This window comes from Onychostruthus taczanowskii, unplaced genomic scaffold (assembly GCF_017590055.1).
Source record: "Onychostruthus taczanowskii isolate IOZ18803 unplaced genomic scaffold, ASM1759005v1 scaffold2, whole genome shotgun sequence".
Taxonomy (NCBI): domain Eukaryota; kingdom Metazoa; phylum Chordata; class Aves; order Passeriformes; family Passeridae; genus Onychostruthus; species Onychostruthus taczanowskii.
This window is the reverse complement of record NW_024499239.1, coordinates 19,396,763-19,409,812: the sequence shown is the minus strand read 5'-3', so window position 1 is coordinate 19,409,812 and position 13,050 is coordinate 19,396,763. Positions and strand designations below refer to the sequence as shown.

Genomic DNA, 13,050 nt, shown 5'->3' with positions numbered 1-13,050 from the left:
AAAATATATATGAGCAGAGGGAAGGGATCTGTGAACTTTTGTGCTGTGTATGCTGTAATCTGTGTTTTCAGATAGCCACAATACAAAATCAAACTTGTTATAACTCTGTAGTCAGCAATTTGAGAAAGAAAATGTTTGCTGAATATTTTACTTTTAGTGTTGGACCTCAGGCAGCTGAACCAAAGAAACTTTTGGGTTGAATTTTCTGAGCCTGAGCCTGACATGCTAATAAACATCAATAATGCAAAGAAAGTTTTTGGGTACTTCTGAAAGGATTTCTTGTGTCTATAATTTATCACACATGATTTCAGAAGCACAGTTTGAGTTATTTGTCAATATCTTTACCTTCTCATCTTTATTTCAACATCTCAGAATTCCAATGATCTCACTTCTATCATGCTCCTCCTAACAGTGGCAGCTGACACATGTAGACTGGAATCTTGTTTCCAGTGTAATTTTTCAGTGAAAGAAAATGTAACTGATCTGTTTGAATGAACACTGCAGAATGAAACTTTCCTACCCAGACTACTTTTCTCCATTAGACTTTTAATAATTATAATATTTTAATTATAAATTAGACAATATTTAAAAAATATTATTTGTGTTTATCATTACTCTAATTGTACTGATGAACTCGAGCAGCAGACACTATTTACTCAATGAAGATGCTGCACCCTCAAAGTCTACTTTTGACTGTCAGATAAAGGCCAGAGTTTCTGAACTCCAAAGTCCCTTTACCCAGCTTTATGAACACTTAGAATAGTCCTTTCTTCTTTTATTGAAAAAAGACCAAATCTCTTACAACTGCTAAGAAAATCTCCAGAAGAGAGTATAACTAATATAGAGAATTTGAAGCTATATCCTTAAAGAATAAACTAATCTCATTTCAGTGGACTCTTCTGCCAACAGTACTCAAAAGATAATACTGTTATTTCACTTGTGCTTAAATCATGAACCAGAGGAATAGTCGTGTGATACTCTGCAGGCTAAACACAGAGAGGGCCCTCTGCAGAGCTTCTGAAAATACCAGGTAAACAAGGTGCATACAGGAACACAAACCTTATGTGGTCCTCTGATCCTCTGAAAAGGAAAGCTCAGTTGCATACTTTTTCATATTGAGGGAGAAATGTAAGACAAAGTCAGGGTTTTTTTGCAATTTCATTTACAAACTTACCACTACGATAACATAAGTGCATTGTACCAGTGTGAGCACTGTGTCCACACATCCATTCACAAGGACAGTTTACTGTTCCCCAGCTGGCTTTAGGATAGGAACTCTTCTGTCTCATAAAGCACAGATGCAACGGACTCTGATAATCTGACAGCTTCTTCCTTTTTGGTTGACATTTCATAATAAATTCTAGTATTTTCCCCCCCCCAAATAGAATGAGCATTTTCTCACGAACTATCTGTTTTTCTCAATTTCAGTAGAGGTTACTTTTGGTTTGGTTAAAACTCCCCCACTCTTCTCAGACTACTTTGTAATTAAAATGTTCTCCCCTCAGCAGTCTGGGACCACTTGTTGGTTAAGTAGCTTTATTTAGGTAAACTCAGGGATTTCTGGTCAACTTTTTAATGTTTTACATTCAACTGTTGAGTTTTCCAGTGAAATTCAGACTAACTTTCTAATGAGACATGTCTTCTCCTAGGAAAAGAAACATTTCTTGACCAAGTGTACCATGCTGGATAAAGCAAGTGCAACACCCCAGCACTTCAGATCACACAACAGGGTGGTTACAACACTTCAGAATTAAAATATTCCAACTTGACTGCAGGGTGGTGTAAATAAAAGCAGCCTCAATATGCTTCTTCCATTTCCTGTGAACATAAACTCCCATTATCTCCCTTGTGCTTGTCTGACACCATGTTGAGCCTCTTGAGAAAAATAGTTCTGCAAAAAGGAATTTTAGAATTTTTTTGAGGGATTAGATTTTATGCATATGTGTTTTTACACTTTACATAAGTTCTCCTGAAAGATTAGCTATTGTATGACCTAGTTCTTCATAATTTTTGCATTAGTGCTTCACCAGGTAATTTCACTGACCTGAACACATTATATCAGCATGAAAATGGTGCAAAGGAAGTGATTGCAAAGCTCTTTGCATTTGTCTTAGTAGTTGTCTAAATGTAGATTTCATGGTGCAACCATTAGATATTTTGTAATTTCAAATAGCCATACTGAAATTCTAAGAATTTAGAATTTTCTGTTAAAAGTTTTATGAGAGACTTTTGGTATTATTTTAATAAAATATTTTATATAGCTACCTCTATTTTTCCCTAAATGCCCCAATATTTTCTTCCCCTAGTTCAGTGCAGCATTAGGAAAACACCAATAGTCACCTGAAATTTCACAATTATGCATTATTCATTATTATCACCATGAATACCATGATTCAGTTAATCACCACTGGCATGTAACAGTAGGCATATCAAAATGTGAATCATAAGCATCAGTCCCTTCTATGATAATTATGATTCAATTTTACTTGAAGCAGAAAACCTTTTGTTTCATTTTGTAGAGGAGCAATGGTCTGCAAACACTGATCAAGTACAGTCTGCTCTGGATGTATGTCTTCCCTACCTCCAGTGGATCCCTTCACTGTTAAACATTTGATGCAGTTCATTTGGGTGAATATTAATTAAGAGACAACTTCAAACAGGACATCTGAAAACAAAAACAAATCCAGACAAACATTCTTGCTGATTTGCAGGAATCTCCAACCAAAGGCCATATAACAACTTGCTGGGTTCCTTAATCTGCCCCTCTCATAACCTCGGAATATAAAGTTTATCCAAAAAGTAACAAGTTCCCCACTGATACTGACTGATTTCTAACAACTGGCTTAAGGGAACTGCCATGCTTAGAAAGCAGATCACAAGCATATAAATGTTTGCACTAAGTAGTTTAAAATGGCACTGACTCTTGGCAAGCTGGTTACTCAGGAAGACAAAACTATGATTTCATTCATACAACCTGAAAATACATCTGCTTATGACTGATTTGTGTTTCAAGCCTTGCGGCCTTCACATTCACTTCAAAAGACACGCCTTCAATGATTCAGTCAATGCCTTACACAGCCAGCATGTTCTGCTATTGTTAATTTCCTATGCCTAAATGCTCTTTAACAACGTTTTCCCTGCCATGTTTGTCCAAACAGAAGAGGTGCAGTGGTTTGTCCCTGCCTTGGGTTCACCTTGGCTGGCACAAGGTGCTCACAAGCTGCTCTCTCACTGTCCCATCTTAGCAGGACAGAAACTATAATGAAAAGCTCAAGACTGGAGATAAAGACAGGGAACTCACTCACAAATTACTGTCACAGGTGAAACAGACTTGACTTGGGGAAGAGTAATTTAATTTATTGCTAATGAATAACAGGGTAGGATAATGCCTCACCATGGCCTTCGCCACAGGCTGCAGCGGTGGGTAGGATAATGCCTCACCATGGCCTTCACCACAGGCTGCAGCAGCGTCTCTGCCCTGGCGCCTCTTCCCCTCCTTCTGCACTGACCTTGGGCTGTTCCACTCACATGTTCTCACCCCTTTCCCTCACAGCTGCTGTGCCTTTTTATCCTTTCTTTAATCTCTTATCACAGAGGCACCACCAGCATCACCCACAGGCTCAGTTTGGCCAGTAGAGGATTTTCCAGCTGGAGCTGGCTCTGTCTGACACCAGGGCAGCTCCTGATCTCATCCCACAGAAGCCCTGAGCACTCCTGCTACCATACCTTGCCACACGAACCAGTCACACACATCATCACACAGAAACAAAACCTTTTTCAAGTGATTAAGTCAAAGAATAAAAAATTCATTAACAAAGGCTCAGTGAAATTCCCTTTGCATTTCTCTCCTTCAGGACATAACATGGCTGAAATCTTCTCTTTCACCTGACACTCGAATAGCCAAGCACCCACTGCATTTGACATAAATGGGTACAGCTGTGACTGAGTATCTGTATGGAATTTCATTATGAGAACAGAACTTTGTCCCCTGAGAACAACTGCTTCATCAAAATAAACTCCTCATTTGTTATTTTTATGTTCTTACCTCTCAAGAAAATGGAAGACCTGTAGCTAAAAATAAAAGCAACAGAGCCCCATAGCATAGGATCCAAATATCCGAGTGAGTCAAGGATAAAGAATTCCTAAGGCTCTAGATAGTCATAAAAGAAATGTGTTGAGCCTAATTCTCTGGTAATTACCAATTCATTTCTTACTGTCCCAGGGTATATTTGTGCTGGTGTAGACAGCTGATTCACAATCTATTCTTTGCTAATGTATTACTAAGAACTATTTTGAGAAATCAAAAGGATTTTTCAATGCTGCATAAGCCTTGGGGACTGAGAAGAATAGCAGCAGACCTAGAAGAATCCCAAACTCCGTTACTCTTTCTTCTTCTCAAGGATTACCACATAACACAGCACTTTTTAAAACGGGCTTCATATACAAAAGCAGTTACATACCATCTAATGGGTGGGTGTTTGATGTTTTGCTGGGATAGCTCATATCTTTGCATTCCAGGCTACAAATCCACCAAGAACTGAAAAAAGCACTTAAAAAGGATGGGTGCTATAACATCTCCTAAACAGACATCATCACACTGGGGCATTTGCAGTACATAGGCAGAAGTAAAACTGGTCACAGCAAGCAAAGTTTCTTAATTTTACAGAAAAAGAAGTTGTTCAAATTTTTTTAAAAAGGATAATATTTATACACAAATTTAATATTTATCTTCTATATATTGATAATTTTTTTAATTACAGTGTGACAGTATTTTTTGTTAGTTTCAAATCTGTCTTTCATGCTTTTGCTTTATATCTCTTTTGGTTTTAGATTAGGGTAGAATGAACTATTTCAGCTGTAAGGTACCGACAACAACCCTACAGACCCACTGGCTGAACTATTTATTACTGACCAAAATTTAAAGCAAGTGGTTGATGTCATTGCCTAAATGCCTATTAAACACTGAAGGCCTGGGGCATCAGCCAACTCTCTGGGAAAGCTCTTTTGCCTCCTAAAATGCTAGGAGAAGACAAGTTCTTATGGAGGCTTAGCCAGATTTCTCTTCCAAAAGATTAAATGAAACAAATAGGAAAATCACCTAGAATGATGTAAGAAAAGATCACACAGTATCACAGAAGAAATAAAATATTCTGTGCTCCTAAATTAGAGATGGTTGTATACACTTCTCACTGATGGCAATAATATTTTCATTAGTTCCAATATAATGAAAGATCAAATTCCACACATAAAATCTAAAGGGATATTTAAGGAAGGATCAAGAACACTTGGAAAGCAAATAAACCCTTGAAGATGATATTAATATATTGATTATAAATCTATAATACACATCTGAAAATAAATATTTAGAATTTTCAGTCTCTACTGATCTTCCCTTAATATAAATACATAACACATTCTATCAAATTGATTGTATTTAGATTTTAATTTCTTTTTTAAAACAAAAAGAAAGCTTATTTGGGAAATGCATGAAGATCTGGCTGCTTCTGGAGGCACAGAAAAAATGGTTTCTACAAAGCACAGGAAAATATTATGACAGATAATATTTGTAGTTACCAGACTGAAATAAAAATCTTAGGCTATATTATTAACCTCAGTGGCAAAGATCAAATTGAAATCAAAGAGGAAACATCTGCTAAAGATCTGCCCAGTGAAATGTTCTTGGCACAACCAGCCATGATCAGCAAGAGACATGCCCTCATTTATCATGAGATGTACAATTAGGTTGGCACAATATTTTTAACACATCAGATGTACACTGACAGGAGAACAACACTAGACTTGTCCTTGCAGTCAAACTCTTACAAAGCCCAATTTTTACGTCTGTTGAAAATGACACAAACACTTGTTTCTATCTATCACTCAGATAATTTGGGTGACAAAGGCCATAAAATACTGGAAATTTTCACATGACAGACAAACTCCCACTGGAAAGCCATCATGTCCAACTCTCCACTCACAGCTCACTCTTTATATATTGCAAATTTCTATATGAGATAGAAGTAAAATATAAATCTTTATTCTATGTAAGTTTATGTGAAGGGTAATTTGGTAGTGATGCACTAAACATCTGCTTCCAAACCCTTGCTGTTGCTGGCTGATGTAGTTTTTGAGAGAAATCACTCTGGTCTATATATAGAAAAGAGGAAAACAACCCCCTAGAAAATATTTCTACTGGTTATAAAGGTACAGACTCTTCAAATTTATAATTCTTATTTGTGAGGAATGTGACATTTGTGAACAATCATGACTTTGAAGTACTACATTGGAGTTATTCCTATCAAATGATATAAGGAAACATAAGGATTCTGAAACACACCAAAATACAGACTTAACATTAAACATGCCCTCATAGGCTTTAATTCTTACATACAGAAAACAGTGACAAATAATTTGGGTTGGAGCAAAACTGAGACATTTCAGTGGCTCTCTGCATTTTTCATAACTTAAGTGTGCTAAGTGTCAGATAAGCAAAAACTCCTATAAAAAAAGTCTGTGAGAGAGGCTCCCACTCTTATTTCTTACCTGTTAGTGACTTGCATGGTTTCCAGATTTCATGCATTTTAAAATACTTTCATTAAAGACATAACCACATGCCCTCATGATTTACATCCCATATAATCTCGCTGGGGAAGAATTGGTTGTAAGGCAGATATGACATTTCTGACACACAGTGCTACTTAAAAACAATCATACCTTTCCACGGGGTACTTAAAAGACCTGCAAAGTGTATGGCCTATGAAACTCCATCTGCTGTGCAGAAATAAACTGTTCAATAGCTGTTCAAAGCTATTCTTTGCAGGAGCAAGTTACCAGAAAGTGTTTGCTCAACTCAACTGTTTCAGCAGATAAAGTTGAGGCAAACTGGAATAAATCAGATGAATGTTTTACAACCCAACCAGAGGCTACTTCTCTAAAATTATGGCACTAAGTAGGTTGCAGATAGAAAATGAGGCACTTGAAGTGTGAAAAAGCTTGTGTGTTGTGCCCAGGGCTAATGAGACCAACAGGGCAGCAGGGCAGGTTAGGTCTTGTGCTCCCAGCTCTTTGAGGCAGGGTTTGAACTGCCCCTGTGTCTCTGCTCCAGGCTCAACCTTCCCCCTGCCTGGCTTCAGCAGCAGCAGCAGCACACGTGCATCGTGCCCTTGGACTCACCAAATTATGCTTTGGCAGTGGCCAATGTGTCTGTAGGCACCATAACACCTCCGTGTGCTTTGTAATCAGTTTGTGCAGGTTTTGTTCTGTTGCTTTATTTTACCCCAAGTATGGCCAGGATGAGTATTTATTTCAACACAAGAGTGAAATAACTACGTGAAAAACTGGGAAGGTCACAGGCAAACCAAAATCAGGCATCTATTGCAACACTGGCACCACCCCCAGCAAACCAAAAAAATTACCACTGAAAGCAGATATGTTTCCATAGACATATGGAAAATTATACTTTGCACAACTGACAAGGATCAGAGTCCACTTAGAAGTTAAAAGCCATTTAGGGAACACAAGTGCCTAGTGCAGTATGACTTAAACCTGTAATAAAAAAATACATACTTACACACTGAAATTAAATGTGAAAGGTGGAAGTGAGTGTGAAACTGACCAATTTAAAAAATAAAATTAATTAAAACACTATCAAAAGTTTCATTTTGGTTTTAAAGAAGCTATACCATTTTCAAAACAATTTTATTTGTTAAAATAAGGACAATACCTTACTTTGCAAACATTTTGTCAACCTGTTTAAATCAATTAAATACTTTGTGAGACACATACACAATGTGAGATACCTGCACAATTCTTGAGCTGAAAATGAAATATTTAGATATATATGTCGTCAATTAAGTAATACTTTTCCCTAGTTTCCGTAGTAGTGCAAGTGTATATGTGACTCCAGTTAGTAGGTATCATCCAGCCTCTTCAAAAAAAAAAAATTATAGATCTTTCTCTGCAAAAAGACGCCTCTCTTTCCTAAAGATGAATTTCACCAATAAAATGGAGAACAATTTCATTCAGCATTGCAGCTTTCTTTAAATCTTGGGCACCATAGATCCAGACCTATAACCTTTCCATGTGCTGATACTCAGTAAGATCCCTGGCATGAGTATGACTTTGCAATAGAGGACACAGAAACATTGCCATCACCTGCAAAGGATGCCAAGGCTCACACAGTCCCCATCCATACTTCTGTAAATATCTTCTTGGATTAGAATGAAATATTTTCACTGCTCATTTTATTATTTCAAAAATAACAGACTTCTTACCAAAAAAAATGATCTTTAGAAACTCGTTCCTGCAGAAGGTTCCATTTTTTCCCCAAGTCAATAGATACATAAATCTAGAAAAGGAGAAAAGGCGAAAAATTAGATTATAGGAAACTGATAATACTGTACATCTTCAAAGACAGGCCCTATATCACTATTAGAAAGACAGATTGTACAAAAATTAAAGGAAAAAAAAAAAAAAAAACAAAAAAACCCCAAAAACACATTTCCAGGAGCTCAGTACCTTGTTTTCCAGCCTTTTATAGAGAAACTATTTTAAAATATTATCTATAATAAACAAAATTCTGCAACAATTATTTTTGTTTACTGTAAAAACACAATTCATTTGGGGTCAGATTGTTTTTTACCTCAGCATGGTTACACAAGAGGGATGGTAGAAGGGTACTTCTTCTTCCCATTAATTGACCAAAGAAGCACAAATGTTTCCTTACGCTTCAAACCTTAATGCCATCAAAACTACTTAAGCCAGGAAGTCAATGGATTTAAAACTCTGCTAAAATAGGACCAAAATATATTACATACATGCTTAAGAGATTTGATGAGAGATGGACTTATGTGCTTGCTCCACAGAGACTAATTTGTAACCCACGAGAAGTGGTGCTTCAGCACAGAGACACAAGATGGCCTGGAGGAGAAAGATTCCAGCCCCACCTGCTCTATGAACAGCTCCCCTCTGGCAAAACAACAAATGCTAATTATATGGATGGATATCAAAAGTGCAGATGGAAGATGGTCTCCCTCCGAATAATGTGGGATCTAGAATAGCTCTTAACAAATCTTCTTCCTTCATTTGCCTTCAAAATGTGTTTCCTCTAGTTAAAATAGGAAGTTTCTACCAGACTTCTAAAAGATGGATTTAAAGCCCCCTGCTGTCTGCATGCATTTCTTATTTGATCCAATTTACATAAGATGGGTTTTCTCTTGATATCTCTAATAAGGGGGATAAAAAGGCAAGTGAAACTGTTCTTCTCTGATGTAGAATTCACCAGTTCAGTAACTGAGTGTTCTGGGGAAAGTATCTTAAAAGAAGTAGTCAGGAATGTTTATGTTTTAAAATTACAGGTTCAATGACAAAAGATAAAAGGGCCCCACAGTTATGTATTATGTTCTATTACAGGTAAACAGCAATATTAATGTGTAAAAATAAAGGCTGATGTAGAACAAATATACAATCAACTCTATGGGTAAATTTACTGAAGTTTGAATTAGAGATAGAAGAGAATTTCTCAGCTACTCTGCACTTCACAATAACTGGTCTCCCTTCCATTGCACACTTGATTAAAGTAGATAGACCACAGGGCTGGAAACTACAATGAGGACTCAGACTGCCTATTGACCCAGTCAATGCACAGAGAGAAATTATTTGGAATCAAAAATTCTTCATCTTCAGAGCTAAATGATGGGGCTGCAGAGCCAGGCTCCTGATTTGCCTGCTAAATTTCTTCTATTAATTTCATGTGGCTTAGGATTTGCTGCACCCAGGGTATTTTATAACATCCTGCTCTGAGCAACCTCCTTGAGGGGATGGATGTGGCTGTGAATGGACTGGACGGAGCAGGGTGAAGAACCTAAGCTGCTTACTTCTTCAAACACCTTTCACCACGGGCATTGCAGAGAGGATAACCACTGGGTTAACCATTTTTCTAAACAGTCCCTGGTCACTGAGTAACCTCCCTCAGTAGACTGCTTAAACCTGGGAGAGATGATCATTTAATGCACTATCCTAACCCTGTTGTCTAAGCTGCAAAGAAAGACAATAATTCAGAAGTTCCTGGCAAGAGGGAAGAGAACTGTTTAGGATAAGGGACAACACTGGCAAGTCAACAAAGGGATATGTTTTTGTCATCAATGAATTTCAGAAGAAAATGAAAGATTCTCACCCTTTGAACTGAGACACCTGTACAAGAGAAGCCAAAGGCCAAACCAAATCCAACCCTCTCCCCCAAATCCAAACTACCTGCTCACATGCACATTTAAAATCAAAGTCTGGGAGCTTATGAGTGAACAGTTTGGCTTTCTGCAGAGGGAAGAAGCCCCTGCAATCCCTGCAACTGTTAGAGAAAGTGAAGTAGGATTAACAAGGCATATTAAAACTCAAATGAAATTTTAACTGACACAGTATATGAAATAGACACAAATTGACGTGTAATCAACTTACATACACATTGAACTTTCTGCAAGAAAAAAACCCAAGTGATCCATAGGTATTTTGTTTTTCAACAGGCACATATGATAAAACTATTAAATGAGATTAGATAGAATGTGAAAACAGTTATTTTAGTAGACAGCTAAAATCTCTGGCTGAAGCAAACAGATCTAATAGGTCTTATAATTTTGCCTATGCTCACTTGTGCAATAAATGTGTGGAAAAGCTTTTTAAAAAATATTGAAAATATTTTTATGTTTTGCCATTATTTCATCATTTCTGCTTCCAAATGAAAAATTAAAATCTATTGCATCCTTGACAATTTTTAAAAAACATCTAGAAGCATTTATGTAGGCTCAGCAAATAGATGATTGTTATTCATTATAACTGAGGGGTTGCCAGAAAAAGAGTGTATAGATTTGAGGCAGTAAATGGATTAATCCAACCACACTGACTGGATTTGCATTCATTTATGGTGTCAGCTAGAGGCTAGAGATTTATTTAAACAGAATCTAGGGTTCTGAATGAAAGAACAACACATATTTTGCAATATGAAATAAGCCCTAAATCGAATCAAAAGTTGTGGAAGAGGCCAAGATGCTCCAGTAGACAAAGAAGCCTTGCTGACTGCTGTTTATGAAGGACCTGATTCCTTGCATTCCTTTGCAGTGTCCTTGCAGTCTCTTACAAAGTGCCTTTGTAAGAAATTATTTGAGTAACAGAAGCTAATAGTTTCTCCATTTTGAAGTTTTACATTGTATTATATTCTGATACTACATTTTTTAGGGAAGGTAAAGTTACTTAACTCAAAAACCTAGAGTGTACTGACTCCTCAGGGCAATTTCAGATCAACACTCTCTCAAGACCATTGATTTGAGTACAGTGACCTTTTCTTGTGTCAAGTTGCAATTTTGATTTTCAACTCCTTCTCTGCACGCATCACTTTATCTTACTTTCCCTTCTAGACCAAATATATCAGATTTCATACAAAACATAAGCAGGTTACTGACCCAGTTATAGTCAAAGGCATCGTTCATTTCTACACACTAAAGGCAAAGATGTAGGACTTGCCAAGGAACTCTTTATGGCTGACTCTTTTTAGTGTCATGGAAAGCCTGAACAAAGTCCATCAGATTACCTCACCCTTACAGCCATTCCTGCAGAATTATTCCTTACTGAATTCTTTTTTTTTTTTTTTTTTTTTTGTCCAGTCATATTTTAAGTGTGGCAAATAGTAGCATCACTCCTTTTGGGAGATTATCCAATTATAAAATGCCTGAAAATCTTCCTAACATGCTTAATTCATCAAAACACAAGCCAATTGCTTCACTTTGTACTTCTACCTCCTGCTCGCTTCTGACAAATTCTTCTACCCACTTCTTGTGGGCTGGACAACATGTTCATACACTTTGGGCTCTTACATGTCATGATTCTGCCACTCTGTAACTATAAAAAATGCAGTAATTATATCTACTGACAGGAACAAAAGTCAAACCGGAAACAAATATTTTCATAACAAAGGCTTTTCATTTATATTTTCATAACAAAGCTTCTTCATTACTTCAGGCTTCCCTGATGTATTTTATTTACATAAAATGCATTCAAATTATTTGTAAGTGTGCTAGGATTTCAAACCACAACTAAGTAAAATATTTAGTGCAATTTGTGACTTAGTTTGGTTTGCTATGTTTGTTATTCTAGTTGTACCCTTATTTGCAAACACCTGTAAACATGAATTGATTTGGGATCAGCTGTTAACTTATATATTCAAAAGCATGTCCAAAAGGGTGACTTGAAAGAACATCACTGGAATCAGTGATCAGTGTTTGGCTGTAGTATGTGCAACTGCTCTGACTAATCTCAACACCTAAACAGACATTTTCTGTGAGGTACAATGAGGGTAAAATGGACTGGAATTTACCAATTTAAGTTTAAAACAGGAGTAATGGTAGAGGTGAATCAAGGCTGCTACCAGGACCAGAATGACAGGGAGTTTGCAGCTGCAGTTTTGTCACTGTGAAAAAGAGATGAGCTACACACTTAGAGATGGTGTGCACAATCATCAGTTCTTAGCCCAGCCCACCCAGAAAACTGACTTCACAGTTTAACCACAAGAAATCTGAAAGAGGGTAATAATTAACAAACAAGAACTGCTCCTGAATCTGAAAGTGGTAAAAAGCCACTATAAGGGAGATAATTATTGTACATTTCTACGGAGTCACTGATTCCACAAATCCTATTCTGCTGTATGAGTGTGCACTTTGTTTTGTATGAGTTTATTTTATATCCTGTGAACAGCCTTTGGAGGCAATATTTCAACTTCATTAACTTCTTACTGTACTTTAAATTGTTTATGGTCACATTCTAGGGAGGAGCATGTTTTGTTATTATTTAACTGTATTATGCAGAAGGATAAATATTCCCAATATCCATAGCAAGTGAAAATGTCAGGATTGAAACTACCATAACCACAAAGATTTGGACGTCAATAAAATAAATATTTAAATAAATCTCAAAACCACTATATTATTCCCTTCTGGGTAATTGGTAATTGTTATTTCATAAAACCCAACACTAATCAGCATGTCAGAATTACTTTATTTAATAGAG

The 13,050-nt window shown here is 36.8% G+C and overlaps 1 protein-coding gene across 1 annotated transcript in view; it reads right to left on the bottom strand.

Moving 5' to 3' along the window:
- SORCS2 (sortilin related VPS10 domain containing receptor 2) overlaps positions 1–13,050 on the bottom strand; it is a 523,925-nt gene that overhangs the window by 89,639 nt on the left and 421,236 nt on the right. Inside the window, exon 5 of the mRNA XM_041402743.1 lies at positions 8,274–8,347. Within this exon, the coding sequence (XP_041258677.1) occupies positions 8,274–8,347 (74 nt within the window). The remainder of the gene's footprint in view (positions 1–8,273; positions 8,348–13,050) is intronic.